We start from the raw sequence: 17,297 nt of genomic DNA on the forward strand, positions 1-17,297 counted from the left end.
TTAAGTTTCTACATTGATGAAGTTGAGATTCTTCTACTTCAGCATTGTCTGCAGCCACAGGATAGCTGCAGAACAAGTGATGTGCAGTGCAGATCACTCTTGTGATCTTCTTTATAAACCTGCTTTCAAGCGTGGGATTAGGGAAGAGAGAAAGGAATATCTTAAGTGAAGTGAAATACAGACAAACTGAAGCTAACTACAAGCATTCAGAGCTGAGGTATTCATCAAGTTCAATATATTCACTTGGCTGGGAAGTGTTTTTTGTCTGCACGTGTTCTGTTATCTTTCAGAACAGTCCACCGTGGGATGCCTCCCAGACAAAAATCTCCGCACACCCAACAAAACAGCTTTTTTCTTTAGAGCCAGCAGAGCTGTGTGAACAAAGTATTCTGATAGCCTTTCTAAAGACGTGTTAAACAGAAGCTGATCTTAGTTTATGCATGTATGATAAACTCAATATCCTCCACTGCGCTCCTTTATTAGATAGTATTCTGGGCATAGAACTTCAACAACATGCCAATCTTGGTTATAGTTTTCCCTACTTCATCTCATATAACCTAAATTTCTCAGATCCCTTTATGAAGAATAATGATGAACTCTCCGATGGATGATGTTGGAAGCCTGGTTTTTAAGTTGCTTTGGTTCCAGTCTTTCTGATTCAGCCCTTTGCTGTGCAGTTGCCACACAACTGAAACACAGATATTTTTTTTCAGTCTTGCTGGTTCATCTATTACCGTGTGTTAGATTTTATTTGGGTTCATATTATATATATAAAGCACTATTGCGATCATATTCATTACGTAAGTTTTAAGCAAGGACAATTTTTCTTGAGCAAAATGGTTATCTCAAACTTTCAGACTCTATAGATAAGCAGACAGCCCTGCCCTTCCTGTGACGAACATAAGGGCTGCAAGATAGAAGACCTGTTGTGGACGGTCCTGGGACTCGGATTCTCAGCAAAACATACTTTTGGTAAGTGTGTGCATTTGTCTGACTGAGTATAGGCTGCTGAACGTTTGTTGACTACCTTAAGTAGAATCCAGTGATTAGACATTAAGAGAGCACTGCGAAGTAGTGCACCTCTACTGTGTGAGAAACAAAGCAGAGAGCAGTTCTGGGGGAGGCTGGGTGTGAAGGATGTTCAGATCCATCCAGGAAATTTCATCCACCTCTCATCCTTGTGGGTCTTTGTTGGTAAGCTGCAAATTTCCTCGGAAGAGCTTTAGGCAGATTGCAGGCAGTGTGCCTGCAGGTGTCCGGAGGTGCACCGTGTTGGCTAATCGCAGTAATGCACGGGGCTGCTCGCTGTGCTCCCCAAAGCCAAACCCCTGCTTAGAGCTGGGTTGTGCTTCCACGTCTGCCACTTAAAGAGGCAAATTTAGTTAGGATGGAAGCTTTGTGGAAATGATGACAAAGCAGTTGAAGTGTACCTATAACTTTAACAGAGCAGACAAACATGATGCAGAACATTGTGCAATGGCCGCTATTAACAAACAGCAAAGTCTGCATCTCCTACTGTGGCTTCCACCACTGCTACTATGCTAGCTATTAGAGTGAACTGTGATTTACACAGTCGAGGTTAGAGTTCTGATTGCTTATTGCACGGGCTTTACCTTATAGGAGAAGTCCTTTGTGCAGTCAAAATAAACACAGTGCTTCAGACACGAAGTAACATCCTGGCCTGTGGAAATCCACTGCAGAACTGAGAAAAGCAGTGTTCCATTTCTGTTCCATTGGCAGAATCTGTTACGATCACCCAATGGAAATGTGAGCACCTGCTGGCTTTCCTATAGAAGATAGAGTCAGAGGTGGTCCTGTTGGATACATAATGGGCTGCTCCTTGCCTCAGTCCTACAAGCAAAACTTTATCTGTGCTTTAAAGAGATGGAAAAATACAAAGCAAAAAGTCTTTACTATTAGGCAGCTGAAGCTCAACAAAAATGACAGTTAACAGGCTTGTGTCCACTTAGAGAGATCAATCCCCCCGGGAAGCTCAAGAACTTGGTAGCTGGGTTGAAGCACCAGATGAGAGGAGAGCGGCTGCTCTGTCAGTCTGTCTTGTACATAATCGGCTTTTCTTGTTAATGTCTGAAATCCTCTGTAAGTCAGGACCACGGCAGGATCTGTAGGCAAAATTGAATTGAAGTGCTTTGCAGCCCCCTCTTAACTGATAACCTAAGTGCTCTGCATGGAGCATCCCTATCCTTGGGCTGACACCAGAGATGATGTGAAGAAGAAACCCTCACTAGTTTAGCCAGAAAGTGCAATGAAGCTGGTGAGAAACTTTAATTATCAAGAAATCAGACTTCCAGATACTTCCAGCCAGTTCTTGTACTACAGCACATATGCATTCATCTCCTTACCTTGGACAAAAGCATCACCACACTTGCTCACAATAAAAAATGTTTCTACAGAGTCCCTCAGCCCAGCACATCCCTACCACACACTGCTGCAATGCCCTGCAGCCAGGACTGACCCGCCGTGCTGCTGAGCTCCCTGTGCCCTCGGCATTTCCAACCTGCACAGCAGGGTCCATGCCCAGTACCCAGAATTACCACCCAGAAACTCCTTGCTGCACCAGTCTCCATCACGACCAGCCCATAGCTTTAATTGCTGTGGGTACCTGTAGCTTTGTGGTTGATAGCAGGGCAAGAACAGAGCAGAATAAGATTGCTGAGTGAGAGTGTAGGAATGCACTGGGAACAAGAGTGGGAATCACGGAGGAACAGGAAGGGTGGGAAGCAGGAATGTGAGAAGAGAGGGCGACTGAGAGATGCAGACCTTGGGTTGCTTTGGCCGTGTGTTGTGGTTTCCCTATACCTGGTGCCACGTGACAAGGCTTTTTTTTTTTCCCCCTAAATTCCAAACTGTCCTTTAGAGCATTGAAACTGAAACATTTTTACTATGATCTATTTTTATTCATGTTGAATATTTTTCTCCAGACTTCAGCCAATAAAACTGATCCCATATTTTGTTCAGAGTGTTGGAAGCTGAAAAGATGAAATAATTTTTATTTTCTGTACAGCAGTCTTTTTCTGAAATATGGAAATAATTAGCTCCCAATACATACCGGCTTCTTTTAACTAAATTAGAATATTGGATCAAGTTTCACTTAAGTTCTAGAAGCCAAACGCTATTGGCTCTCTCTATTGAAGAGCCAAAGGCTCTCCTCAAAGCCAGGGAGCAGAGAAAAAGCTGAGTCTGGGCCGTCCTCCAACCTCTGAGCCTGCTCCCGAGGGAAAAAGAGCTGCCCGGGACGAGCAGGAGCAGCCCAGAGAGCTGGATTTGTGCCCAGGCAGCACTGCGTGCCTCGTCCTGCCAGAGCACAGCGCGACTCCCCTGGGACGGGAGGAGAAAGATGTTGGGAGGGCCTGGCCTGGTACCGCCAGAGGGTTTCAGAGAGATTGGAGCTAAGAGAAGATTTTTGTCCTGACTGCCTTACGCATTTCAACGTTTTCTAATGCAAAGACACAAAAATAAGTGCAAAGTGCAGCAAGAGAAGGGACAGAGGAGTGGCACCGTTCACCTTTCTGCAAAGCTTTCACCCATGCGCTGAGGTCAGTGCCTGGCTTCGTGTCTGACAAACCACGTGCCAGCTTCCCAGTGTCCTGGGCTCAGCTCAGCTTTGGTACAGCACCCCGAAATTCTCACATCCCTGCAGTACAGCTCTTTTAAAGGAAGCAACAATTGCCTGACACCAGCTGGCACCTCATTTGAATGTCCTCCTGTTAATTTCTGTGTCTTGAAGGCTAGCTTCTCGCCCGTTTCGTACCAAACAAGGACACGCAGCCTCTTTCTTTATTTAACGGGGACGTGGTTATGAGCCATTCTTTGCTGGCAGAACGAGCCGCTCCTCCCCAGCACGCAGCGGCTGCTGGCCGGGCAGCAGCTCCCGCACCGCCCCGCTCAGAGCGCGGCACCGCCGTGTGGGGAGGTTTAGGAAAAGCCACAGGGGCAGATGGCGAGCTGAACTTGTTTGCGTGCATTTTCCAAACACGAGAACATCGTGGGGCTCGTTCTACGCCGTGCCTTCTGCGGTTTGCTTTAGCCCAGGTGCCCGGCGGTCGCCGAGCAGCGGTGCTGCGCGGGCAGGGGTAGGTGGGGAGGAATCCCAAAGCGGCTGCGTGGGAGAGGCGCAGCAGTACCGGCAAAGCGCGCGGCTGTTCCAGAGACGCGGGCGGCGGCGATTCCCACCCCGGGCCACTCGAGGCTCCATTCCGCGGCGCGGGGCGGCCGGGGCGGGCGACGCGGGGGCGGTGATCCCGGGGGGGCGGGGCCGTCGGAGGCGCGGGGCGGAACGGCGCGGGGCGGGGCTCCCGGCGGCCTCGGCAAGGCGGGCGGGGCGAAGCGAGGGCAATCTGTGCCGCCTCGGGCTCGGCCTTTCCTCCGCTCCGCTGGCGCCAGGTAACGACCACCCCGGCGGCGGCACCCCGCCTCGCGTCCCCGCGGGCTCCCGGCGGAGCTTCTGCCACGAGGCGGAGCCGCCTGGCCCGGCCCTGCTCTGCCCGCGGGACGGGGCCTTCCGCGGCGGTGGGTGGGCGGCTCCCCTTTCTCTCGCCGGTTTCCTCGCGGAGCTCGCCGTGGCTCTGTCCGGCCCCGCGCCGCGTTTATCCGCTTCGGGGCGGCCCCATGCGTTGCGCGGTTCTGGCGGGGCGCGAGGCGGACGGCTGTGAGGCACCGACGGACGTTGGGCCTCTTTGGCGCTCGGAGCTGTTTGAATCCGCGCTGCTGAGGCCGGAACGGCGGGCGGATGAGATGCGCGCCGTGGCCGCCCGCGTTCCGCTCGGCCCGGTTGTTGGAGATTTTCTTGTCATGAGTGCTGCAATAGCTTCACCCCCTGCTTCCGAGGAATTCTCGGTGTTGGCTCAGCGCGCGGCCGAGGAGCTGTGGGGCACCGAGCGCGCCTTCTGTGCCCCTCGGGCTTCTGTGTTATTAAAGGCATTAGCCCTGCATGCAGCGCTGCCTGCCCGTGCTACACGACAACAGAGATGCCAGGAAGATGATCGGGGGCTGCAGCACCTCCCCTACGAAGACAGGCTGAGGAAGCTGGGCTTGTTCAGCCCGGAGAAAAGAAGGCTGCAGGGTGACCTCGTTGCAGCCTTCAGTACCTAAAGGGAGCCTACAAACAGGAGAGGAATCAACTCTTAGAAACGGTTGATAACTGCAGGACAAGGGGAAATGGTTTGAAGTTGAGGGAAGGGAGATTTAGGTTGGATGTCAGGGGGAAGTTCTTGACAGAGAGAGTGGTGAGGTGCTGGAACTGCTGCCCAGGGAGGCTGTAGATGCCCAGTCCGTCCCTGGAGGTGTTCAAGACCAGGTTGGATGGGGCCTTGGGCAGCCTGGGCTGGTATTAAATGTGGAGGTTGGTGGCCCTGCCTGTGGTTGTAGATTCATGATCCTTGAGGTCCCTTCCAACCCAGCCCATTCTGTGATACTGTAACATCATTTCCACAGTGTCTGGGCTGTGGGGCACAGGGCTGTGCTCTCTGTGGTGCTCAGCTTTGGTCCCCCCCTGTAGCAGAGGAGCAGAAGTGCGGTGAGGCACGGAGCTGTTTGGAGGCAGTGCCTGTTCTGGAGTGAGCTCGTGAAGCTTTATGTCTGATAAGGGGAAGAAGCGCTTGGTTGGCCTTGGTGCATGTTTGCTCTTCATTGAAAAGCAACGCTGTCTGTCACATGTTACAGAAAAGGAGAATCTTCACCAGCAGACTGCAGGGCTGATGCTGGTTTGGATGCTCGCAATCTCTTTTATCTCACTGTCTGGTTGTCAGATTAACATCTGACAATTTAAAAAAAAAAAACACCTTTATTTTACTTATTTTTCTTGTTTTTAAAAACTTGTCTTACAGCTTAGCAGCCCGCTGGTTGAGCTCAGCGCTCTGGTGAGCATAGAAATGAACACCTGATTTCCTGCCTTGCTCTCAGGGCTGTTATCTGTCCATGTCAGCCCTGCAGGTGCTGGGGGCCGCCTGTCGCTCCTCCCAGCTCCACATGTCGGCACATGTGGCTCGGACCCGCGGTGCCAGCTGCGGGCCGGGAGATGGGTGCATCATGCACGATCAGAGTGCCGGATTCCTTTTTCCCCTTTTTTTTCTGGTAGAGAGTTGCTTGGAGTCGCTTTATGGGGATGCGGGCGCTCGGTACCGCGTGCCTTTCGTTAGCTCAGCTCGATAAACACGAGGACCGCGTTGCACGAGCTTGAAAAAGAGTGCTTTCCCCGCAGCCCCGCGCGGGAGCTGACGGCAACAGCCCGTGGGGCGGCCGCTGGCTCCGAGCCGTGCTGCGTTGCGCCGGGCGGCCCTGCGGCGCCGTGGGCCGGCGGCCATTTTGCGCTGCGCGGGCACGCGGCGGGATCCCCGCGCACAGCGCCGTGCGGCCGCTCCTCCGCGGCGGTTCCTGCGGCGCTGCTCCTCTCAGCACCGCGCGGCAACGCGGAGCTCCGCGCCGTGCGGAGCGCTGACCGCCTGTGAGGCGGCCGGCCGCGGAGCTCCGCGTAACTTCCGGCTGGGAGCGTCGGTTTGATGGCCGTGTTGTTGTGTTTTGTGTCAAAATGACGCCGGTTGTTTGTTTTTAATCGAGTCCTGCTGTAGCACGGAGCTCTTTGCCCTTCAGCCTGTTGGAACTTGTAGTGATTGGAAGTACGGAGCGCTCCATGAGGCATCGATTGACTGAGGAATTTGCCTTTAATACCGAAAAGAGAAACCTTACTGGTTATTCCAAGTAGTACAAAATTTGAAATTGCAAATAAAAGTAGCTTGCTCTCAGGAACCGTACGTGACATGCTCTGCTTCCACTGCTGTTAATAATTTATCCACAAGTTGCTTTAACTTTGTAAGCATGTGAAATCATAAGCAAATAAGCTCCACTAGGTGGGCTCTATGTCAAGTATTGTTATCAACATCTTTCTAAAGCTTTAAATGTGTTGTCACTGCAAAACCTCCAGGCAATTGATTTATTTTACTGTTAGTATTTGTCCCACCCCCAAAAAAAGATATTGCTAAAGCATTGCTCAAGTGCTGCCTTGCTTCCTTTGTGCCCGCTGCTGTGGCCCAGCAGTTACCAGTTGCAGGGTGCTCCAGCAATTACAAAAGCTTTTCTGGGTGTTAGAAAACCGAAACCAAGTCTCCTGCTCAGTAACTTTCTGGTGAGTGGTTTGACTCTGTGAGATGGTGTTTTTTCTTTGTCACAAAGGTGCTCTTGAGGAAGTGCTGAGATAGAATTGTCCACATGCTCAAAGAAGCATATGAGGATGGGGCTTATCTTTGTCCTTATGCATGCCTGTAGTGTATATTCAGTGTGTATTTGGTGCTGCTTCTGCTCTTCTGACCCTTCTCTGCTTCAAGGCCGCTATCAGAGCATCTCAGTGTCTGCAATACAACCAAGGAAGCTTGCTGCAGTGCTTCTGGGGCTTTGTTAAGGCTGTCTAGTTCTGAAAGTGATCATCAAATCAGGTAAACAGGCTCATGAAGTAGTGGTGTGGCCTTGTGTCACTCAGACACTTGGTATTCCACATTATCCAGGAAACAGCCAAAGGACTTTGTTAAAAGGTAAATTCTGCAGCACTGATTACAGGAGTCTCTGGGCTTCCTTCTGTTCTGCCCGACTCAGAATTTGCTTGAGTTGCAAGAGGGAGCTGATGCTTGAGATGATTGTTGTCATCTGCTTCTCTAAGCAAACAATCCAGCTGTCTCCTCAGTAGAAGTTTCGAGGTCATTTATAAGTTAAGAGTGATGGCAGTGATGTGACACAGCTGTCTAATCTCTGCTTGGGTTTTGAGTGAAGTTTGTGCTTCTCTTCAGTCGCCTTTAACTTGTCTTAAACATTTCAGTTGGTACATTTTTAGGCAATTGAATGTTTTATAGGCTTTCTGAAGGAAAAAGCTATGCTTAGTTTGCACCTGGTGAAACTGACAACAGAGCTCAGGCCTACATGAATCTGAGTCTGGACAAATCCCTGGGGACCTAAGCTGTAAGTCTCATGAGCCCCCAGATGTTGGAACTGGAGCTCTATTTTGTGTCTAGCTCTCATGGCTTTAAAATCCCAAATTATTCAATTCTGTTTTTTTGCTCCAGTTGTATATGAAAGTTTTGTAAACAAGAGGAATTAATGGGCTGGACAAAGAAAGGAGTGCTGTCAAGCACAAGTGAACAAATTAGAGGGTTACTGCATTCCACCCACACCTGCTCTGCCCTGTAGCTCTGCTGTAATACATACCACACTTCCAAATAAAGTGGGTTCTCTTAAATCAATCTGAACCTGGCAGCCAGATTTAAAAAAAGTATATAAATCCAGATTCATAGTAAATTTGAAGTACCTGTTTTTAAAAACTGTGGTGGTTATCCCTGAGAAGATTATTCTTGAGTTGTATTTAAGGCAGTTAAGGCAGCTCCATCTCTTTGAAAATAAGTAAATGTTTTTCCTTCTCAGTATGAGTTAATTTTAGAGAATCAGAAAAACAGAGAATGAGATAAAATTGCTGAATCTTGTAAGAGGGGTCTCTGGCTGTGGGGTGGTGAACTCTTGTGCTGGAGATCTTGGTGCTATGAAAACCAGCTGTTGCTAGAGCCAGTATGAGTATAGTCACAGTTTTTCATTTAGCAGTGCCACTGTCATGTATGCATTTTACAGAGCTCAATGTTGTGTTTCAGGCTTTATCAAATAGGGAGTTCAGGTTCTACCACTTAATTCCAAGTAACGAGTGAGCTTTTGGAGAGGGAGAAAAGAACAGGAGAAGCCTGAGCCAGTGTGTTGTTTTTCAAAGTCTGCCTCTGCCCCGTCCACGTGAGCAGCAGGAGGAGCTGGGGAGGTGTGGAAGTATTGGGGCTGTGTGGGAAAACACTGCTGGATGTCAGCAGCATGACATAACGGGTGCTGAGCTGCCAGTTAAAAGCTGAGGATGTCAGTGCAAACTGAACAGGGGTGCTGCCCCAATTTAGATCAGCCATTGTCATAGTTCTGAAGTTTCATCATTTTGAAATTCACTGCGTTTCCGCTTTCACTGCTGGGGGAGTTGTTGCTCTTTGGTCTCCATTTTTCTATGGTCTCAAAGGAGGGCTGTTTGTTGTTAAGGCATGGCAGCAGTTGTTTGCTGTAGCACTATTCTGTGCTTATTCTAGCACACTCAGACTGCCTTGCCCATACTTCACTATTGGTTTAAGCTTCCACTAAATAAGGAACAAGTTTGGAACAAGTGAGGGAAAGATCATTTAAGGGAAATGTCATCTTTGAAATCTCCAAAAACAAGTGTGTGAAGAGCAGAAGAGAGACCTTTCTCCTCAGTAACCCCTCAGATGCATGGGAGGAAGCTGCAGCATTTAAGTCTGTAAGTTGTGATTTAGAAACAAGCAGGAAGTTCAGCTGTCAGCAGCAAAGGAAATGTCCTCCTGCTTCATTGCCATCGGGATTTGGAGGCTGCAGAGGGAGTGGTAAAGGATTTCAGTGAGACATGCGGAGGTTCCCTTTTGAACTGGCATTAGCAGTGCCTGGGACTCCCTGTGCTTGTCACCTTTATTTTTCTATGCTTTTTTAGGTAACTGTACAACTAAAGACTCCTTCAGAATCACAGACAGCATCCCTAATGTGAGATGCCTGTTGATATTTTGTTTACAAGAATTAAAACGTAGCCAGGGACACGTATATTTTAGTTAGGCACGTCAGTGCAGTTGTGTGGAATATCCTTTCCTGTTGCTGAAACAGAAGCCATCGATGAGCTGGAAATAGCCAGGATTCTGCTCTGCTAACCATGCTCATCCAGAGCAGGCAGACCTCTGTTGTTAACCATGAGTAACCTATTATCGAAGAACCTCTTCTAGGAAACCAACATTTTTCTCATGGCAAATTGGGTACTGAGAGTCTCAAGGATTTTTGTTTTGTTTTGCAAATATTTTGAAATTAAAGGTCAGTTTACATAATACTACAAATAGTCACACGAGTTCCTCGATGCAGCACCATCAGGTTTTTCCTTCCTGAAACTCTGATGCCTTTTGAAGATTTTGTAGAGGGTTTTCTGTTTGTGTTTTTGTTTTGTTTGGGGGCACTGCGTTTTTTTTCTTTGCCTGTTGGCACTGAGGACAGTTCTAGCAATGTGAGTCATTTTGCAGTTGGCTCTTCTGTAAGGGTGTGTACCCAGTGTTTCTATTACTGCAGCAAGTTAACTGTTAACAAATATAACAAGTCAATGTGAAACACGTGAAGCCTCCTTGCTGCTGGCAAGTGGCATTCAGAGGGTAAAAGGATTTGAATATATGTAAAAACTTGTCTCAAGTTTCATGTACTGAGCTTTGTTGGTGCGTAATGCAGCTGTGCTGTGCTCAGTGGCCTTTTGAAGCAGAGCTCTGTGAAGAGACCTGAAAGCACAGCGAGGAGGGGCCAACATCTGGCTGCTGAGCTGCTGGGCCTGGTAGTATGGTGAGTTCACATGGAAGTGGTGCAGCTTTGCTGTGATAAAAGCCTTGCCTCATGTTACTGCACGGTTCCAGAGAACTCGGAAATGACTTGAAGGAGGCTATCATTAAAAACCCACCAGCAAAGCCCCCGGCCTGCAGTCGGAAGTAAGCTGAGCTCCGTGCGGGGCTGATAAGGGCTGTGCAGCTCTGGCAGCTGTGTGCTGGAACACTGAGAGCTCCGTATTTTGGTATCAGTCACTTGAATTATTTCAGTACTTGGAAGCACAGGCTGAATAACACAAGGGCTCCTATATTGGCTTTATACAACTGTAAGTCATTGCATTGCTTTATTTTCACCTTTTACAGTATGATTTGAAACTGTCACCATGGACTTTTCACGTCTACATACGTACACTCCTCCCCAGTGTGTGCCAGAGAACACTGGCTATACATATGCACTCAGGTGAGAACTTTTTTCTTCTTATAGAGAAACTGTATGTTCTCTGAATGTTGTTAATTCTGGAATAGCTTTCGTGGTAAGTAGAGAGCCTCTCTGCAGAGACGTGCTTGAGTGGGTCTGTTCTGAAATGTGTCCTCAGTGCAGGAGGGTGTATGTGCTGAACTGATGGGACAGTGATGGAGGCAATGACTCAGTGTTTATTAGTTGCTATGGGTAGATGATTCCCCACCTAGTTACACTTTCTGTTTTCTCTCAGAATGTCACCAAATTCTTCCATGTTTGTTAGATCTTTAATGTTGTTTGTACGTCCTTATTGTTGCTAGAAGTCACATATTGATCACTTTAAAATCAAAACTACCTGTTCTGTAAATATAAAAACGTCTTCTAATCAACTTTTCTTGTACTTTTTTAATTAAACTGACCATTAGATTGTACTGAAATCATTTCAGTTTTCTAAAAAAAGAAACTCCACCCAGAACTCTGCAGTCGTTGCTGTTTCCAGTGCAGTGCAGACAGTTGTTGTGGTGCCCGTTGGAGTTTTTGAATGCTAACAGAGCAGATTGGCTGTGGATTAAATCCATCTCGTTTTTCCTGTTGAGTTAATAAATGCATTTTGAAGCCAGTATGCATGAACGGGTCTGAGTGACTGCTTGGCTTAATTTCAGCTTTAAAAAAATGATTGCTCATTAAGATGGAGTGAGATTTGTTTCTTCTGTGCCTGTATATCATGGCTGTGTATTTGGTGTGTGTTAACTCAGTGTTTTGTTTGGAGAACGCTTGGCTGCTTGCCTACAAACCAGAAATTGGCAGAACCGTGCGATGACCAATTAATAGTAATTCTTCCTTTTGTGTACTCTGAAGTTGAGTAGCTTTGTAGTTTTGAGGACTGGGTTGGGGTTCATTTTCTTATCTATACGCTGATGTCAGCAATTTTTGCAAAACTGAATGCATGACTGTTTTACCCATTAAAAGCAATTGCAGCTGTTCCTCAGGTCTTAAGAAAGCACTGGGTGCAATGTTGCTTAATACAGGTGTGCTTTCCAGCATCAGGAAAGAGCGTGCAGGACAGCAGGAGATGCCCTGATTCTTCAGGAGGTTTAGGCAGTTTGTTTGGTTTGATGTCTCACGGTGTATCTTCGTTAAAAAGAGCTGCAGAATTGTCTAATTTGATTTCTTTCCCTGAGTTTTATATTTGTCTGAAACAATACTACTATTTCTAACTGTGCAAGCTTCTCCAACTATTTTTTTGTCTTGCAGAGGAGGGGAAAAAATAGAAGTCAGTATTACCTTAAGAAATGAAGATTGTTAGCTCTGGGCCTTTTTTTTGTGTCTTGCAAAGAATATTACAGAAGTGAAGCTCAATAGTGTGCTCAGACTATCATGGGTTGGAACCAGGCTGAGCTGCATTGCTGTTCTTGCCCGCTGTCAGATAGGAGTTTGTTTCTCTCCCAGGCAAGCAGGGATACCGTGTGAGCGTGGCTGGCTGCCAGGAAGGGAGTGTGCAGAGCAAGTGCTGCTAGAAATCTGGAGCGCAGTTTAATTTGATGGTAGTTCTTGTGCAGAAGGTAACTGGAGTGTTTGGCTTCCTACATGAACAAGGATGGTCGTGTTGCAAAACTGAGGAATCGCAGAGAAGTTTTTGTGGAAGGGGAGAGTTGCATCTACTGGAGCGTGCTGACATGGTGTTTCACTGCGTTACATGTTAGGGCTGCCTAAGCTGACTCTTAAAAGTGGGCTTAATGAAGGCAGATGGTTAGTCTGAAATTAATTCCATCATTGTAACTTTTCCTTAAATAGAAAGGAAAGATCAGACAGTGCTCTCTAAACTTCCTCATGGAAAATGGTGTGATGTTCAAAAAGTGAAGTAATGGGGGAAACTGCCTGGTGCAGAGCCTGCTTTCAGGGTCCATAGGTGAGCTGCAGTCTCGCTTTGTGCTTCTCCTCTCGTTCTTTGGGTCTGTTAGTATTTGAATAATCTCAAGTGAGGTTGATTTCAGCAGAGCTGATAATCCCAAGTGTTTCCATGCTGAAGCTCCTCCTCCCCTGCCCACTGGCCCACATTGGCTTCACTTTATACCTGATAACACTCGTTCTGCTTTCGGCAATTGGATCTTTACAGAATCTGGGAATTTCTCTAAAGGAACTTGCTTGTGTGTGCAGCTTTGCAGGAAAGTTCATTGAAGTTAGATAGCACAGAGCTATTAATAGAGTTGGCTATGAGCTATTAAAAGGATTTCTATTAATACTCCCAGTGGTTGCTCTGAATTCATAACTGTAGCGGTTCTGCTTTGTGCTTTTAATCTTCCAACTCAAATCTGAAAAGCACTGAGCTGAAGTAACTAAATAACTTTTATCCTCCACAAGCTGCAGGCCAGACCTGTGAGTCTCACTCACCTGTCAACACATAATTTCCTCCCCACCCCTTGAGCTGCTCTCTCCTTGTAGTCACCCACCTTCAGGGATGCCCTTTTTGTACCTCTCAGGTACTCTTAGCACTTTTCTCTTTCCAAACATAATGAGATTTTGGCTTAACTTTTGGGTCACTGCACTACATCACGTACATCTCTTTGTAAAAGTGGATCAATGGAAGACTATCTGTATTTTTTTACACACGTTCTGGGACTGACCAAAGCCATGACTACAGCTCGAGGTGGTGTCCATCAGTTAATGTAAGTGATGCTCTCCTCACACAGCAAATGGACGTCACATACTGTCTGTATGCACATGATGTCTGTTTGGTTCTGCATCTCCTAGGTGCACTGCATTCTTCTGTCACAATCTTAAGTAATCATGAACCTTACTGCCCACTTCTTTCCAAAGAGTACTTATAAAATAAATTACATTTCATGCCCTCTAGAAAAAAGGTGATGTGTGCTAAAACTGACAGGCATCATTTTCATTCTGCTTACCAAGTTATAACTTGGAATTAATCACTGGAGTGGGTATCTTCTAGGAGCTCATGTGAAGGAGGTACCAAGGGCACAGCTGGGAGTAGATGTGAGGCTGCTGAGGGCAGAGGTGTGCCAGCAGCCAGGGGAGCTGTCGGGAGGAAGGAGCCCACCCGCACTGTTACATGTTACCTAGGAGCACAGGCTAATTGCATCCTGCCTTCAGTAAGTTGTTTGGCTAGTCTTATGCATTTGGTGGGAATAATATCAACGTGTAGGTTCATTTCTGTCCTTTGAAAGAATGGCCTGGTTGTTTTTTTCTTGTCAATTTGTAAATTTAGTTTCTTCTATGGAAGGAAAAGATCTAGCTTTCCAAAACTTGAAACTGAGGTGGGAAATTAAGGGAGATCTCCATTCTGTCCTGCCTTTGGAGACTTTCTTTCAATATGAAGAGGGTTATTTTCTTGCATAAATGGGAGAAGCTCTCTTGTTAGCCTAGGGGGAAAGATATAATGATTTTCTGTTGTCAGGTTTTTGTTAAAGGTGGTGGGGCCAACTCCAAGCTGGGTATTCAACCCAAACAGTTACCAGTGCTCATTGAGATACCCAGTACCAACAAGTGTTCGCAAACAGAAACAAATGAGCTGGTTACAGCTGTCAGCTTGCCCTGTGTACTTTGTATTCTTGTGAATTGAGTGTCTGTAAGAAGTGCTGGGGGCAGATGAGGATAAGCAAATGCACAGTGGCAAGTGTAAATAGCAAAATGAGTTCTGAAACAAGTGGTAGGGAGGGACCCAACTGTGAACTATTGAGACTCTGATGATTTCAGAATGGACAGCAGGAAGAGTCACATTTGACCTGTCTTCTCACTTCACCTCTGTCAGAACACAAGCCTACATTTATTGTTTTTGAAATCACTGTATGAATTGTTACTCTGTGCCTTTCCTTGTGTGAAAACAGATGTAGTTGATACTTGGAAGCTCCTGGCTTTTTCAGTTTTCCCTTAGCCCAAATACAGAGAAGGACTGATCACAGCTCATGCACTAAAGCATGCTGGGTTTATGTGAAGCAGTGTTTGAGGCTCCTGCCTTGCCCAAGGTTCTGCTCTGTATGGGCAGCACTGGCAGGGCAGATCAGTGAGATGGAACAGGTGGTGCCACAGGCCTGCTGCCAGATCTGAGTACCTCTGGGCAATAGGAGTTATTTCAGACAGACCAGTCTGGTCCTGTGGGCCGAATGCCTGCCTGCTGCTGGAGCACCCAGCTGTTTGCCTGCAGTGTGCTGGCTGGATTAGGCTTTTTAGGTGGAACTTCCCATTTGTGTGCTCCAACTCTGTTGTATCCTACATGCAAGTCAGAAACTCGTTTCAGAAGCACCCACCTGTCAGAGCTACGTCACTGCTTGGGGTGCTGCTGCTGGGACTGCCCATGTTAACTTGTTTGCATGCTAGAGTAATACATTACATATCACGTGATTACTTTGTGATGTTCTGGGGTTTTCACACGCTGTGAGAAAAGTTTTTGCATTCAGAAGATTGTTTTTGCAATAATACTTGTTGCAGCAGCTTTTGTATTCTGGAGAGCATCCATTTCAAATTCAGACTGCACAATAGCATCTATTGAGCTCTACTTTATTTGCTTATTCCAGGGGCTCTTGGGGGCAGGAGCCTCTATAGGTAACACTTCATACCTTCTCAGTTTTCTTTTCTCTTCCTTTTGTTTTTGAGAGAGATTTAAAAAAAAAAAAAAAAAAAGATGGGTGGGGAGATAAAAGGGCACCCAACTCCCAGAGCATTCGAGTAACTGCTGTTCCAGCTCTGTGTATCCCTGAGAAGACTCCAATGGAATGCTGGCCTAGAGCAGTTGTGTTGGGATGCTTTGGTTCACCATGCTGTAGGACCTGAGCTGCTGCTGCACGGCGTCCTGTAATGACAAGCTCTGCTCCATTGCATAACTGAATGTTTCCTTTCATTGCAAGAACAAGTATTCTGCTCTAGGCTAAACTTCTGTCTTAATAAATGCATGTCTTATTGATTCTTCTGCTTAATCTGTATTTGCCTTGCTCTGCTGTTGCATGCTCTGTCTTCATTGTGAGTTCTTATGAAGCTTCTGAAAGAATCGAGTGTGCGCATGTGGATTTGATTTCTGGCATACTGGAATGAAGCTTACTTACGTATGTATTTGCCTCTGTGGGATAAAACAGCAAGCAAAAAATTGAATAAAAAAAACACAAAGGAGAATTAAGTGTCACCTTGTGACATCGAATGCATCATGATTTTTTTTATTTGCAGCGAGGCATGGGAAAGCAGCTTTGTGTCATAAATGGTTTCGTCTCTTAGATTGGTGCTAAAAGTGCCGTGTCTGAGGCTCACAATGCCTGCTCTGCCTCAGCTGCAGGTGTGGTTTCCATGGTATTTGTTTCTTTCTTGTGGTTTGCTTTCTGTTTGTTAAACCTGTAATAGAAATTGCTCTTTGTGCTCCTGTTATCTGGGTAATATTGCATGTCCTGTGGAACTTGCTTCGTAACCCCAGATAAATTGCTTTTAATTGGAGCTTAGTCTAGCTTGGAGGGCATGCTCATTTCTAGGGGGATTTTCTCTTGAATTCTAACTTTTCTGTTCTTATTTTGTTTTAGTTCAAGTTATTCTTCAGATGCTTTGGATTTTGAGATTGAACACAAAATAGATCCAGTGTTTGATTCACCAAGGATGTCACGGCGTAGTTTGCGGTTAGCTGCTGCAGGAGTTAATAAACCAGACAGTGCCCGAAATGATATCCTCCATGACAGCTCTTACTCCGGGAGCATCACTTTCAGGGAGCAGTCTTCTAAGTAAGCATTTTCTGTCCTCACAAGTTAATTTCTTGGTTGCAGTCTTGAGAATTCCTGTCTGAACACGATAAAGCAGGAATGGATTACTTGCTGTTTCATTTCTTGTTCTCAGTTTAATATCATAAATTTAGAGTGTATGGTTCACAATGAATTCTTTGTAAAACTGGAGGAGCACAGAAGTAAGAATTTTCTCTAAAACCTGATTGTGGCTGCCCAGTTACATCAGTGCTGAAAAAGCTTGTCTTTTTATTAAATTCTTTCATAAGTGAAAAACAGAAACTTGTATCTGTTAGTGCTCTTCTTGTTTTCTCATTGCTTTGTTTTCTAGCATGGTGAAGCAGCGCAAAAGCATAAATAAGCAGTCTGGCAGTGTGAAAGACATGCCAAGGAAACATCTGTCCAGCTCTCCCATTTTTAACCAAAGCAGCTTCCTCAGCCGTGCCAGCGATACGTCGATGGTGTCCACTGTGCTGGATGAGTCTTCGATTCGAGAGCAGACAGAAGTTGATCATTTCTGGGGTAGGTCGTGGATGCTATTGGTCATATCAGACTGTCAAAGCTGCTTACAGGTCGTGTGTGAACGTTTTCACATCTTCCCTCTCTTGCTCACCCATTTTCCCATCATGCCCCCTGTGTGTACTTCTACTTTTATGTAGGTGTCTGCTTTGCTGAGATGCCTGCTGGAAATTCACACTCCATTGTGTGAACGTTGGTGAACTTGTGTCTTTATTGTTTCAA

General features: G+C 46.5%; 1 protein-coding gene across 10 annotated transcripts in view; it reads left to right on the forward strand.

The window, feature by feature from the left end:
* Positions 1-17,297, forward strand: part of SUN1 (Sad1 and UNC84 domain containing 1) — a 33,385-nt gene that overhangs the window by 1,996 nt on the left and 14,092 nt on the right. For 6 of the 10 annotated variants that reach the window (XM_042864517.1, XM_042864521.1, XM_042864523.1 and 3 more), the window contains exons 1-4: positions 4,323-4,404; positions 10,749-10,845; positions 16,365-16,559; positions 16,888-17,078. In XM_042864517.1, the coding sequence (XP_042720451.1) occupies positions 10,769-10,845; positions 16,365-16,559; positions 16,888-17,078 (463 nt within the window). In that variant the 5' untranslated portion in view covers positions 4,323-4,404; positions 10,749-10,768. Of the gene's footprint in view, positions 1-857; positions 973-4,322; positions 4,405-7,041; positions 7,142-10,607; positions 10,631-10,748; positions 10,846-16,364; positions 16,560-16,887; positions 17,079-17,297 lie in introns of those variants that run through there. The other 4 variants (XM_042864518.1, XM_042864519.1, XM_042864520.1 and 1 more) reach the window with 4 other exon arrangements.

The sequence above is a fragment of the Lagopus leucura genome, unplaced genomic scaffold (genome assembly GCF_019238085.1).
Source record: "Lagopus leucura isolate 7727_CA_CO unplaced genomic scaffold, USGS_WTPT01 Super-Scaffold_760, whole genome shotgun sequence".
Taxonomy (NCBI): domain Eukaryota; kingdom Metazoa; phylum Chordata; class Aves; order Galliformes; family Phasianidae; genus Lagopus; species Lagopus leucura.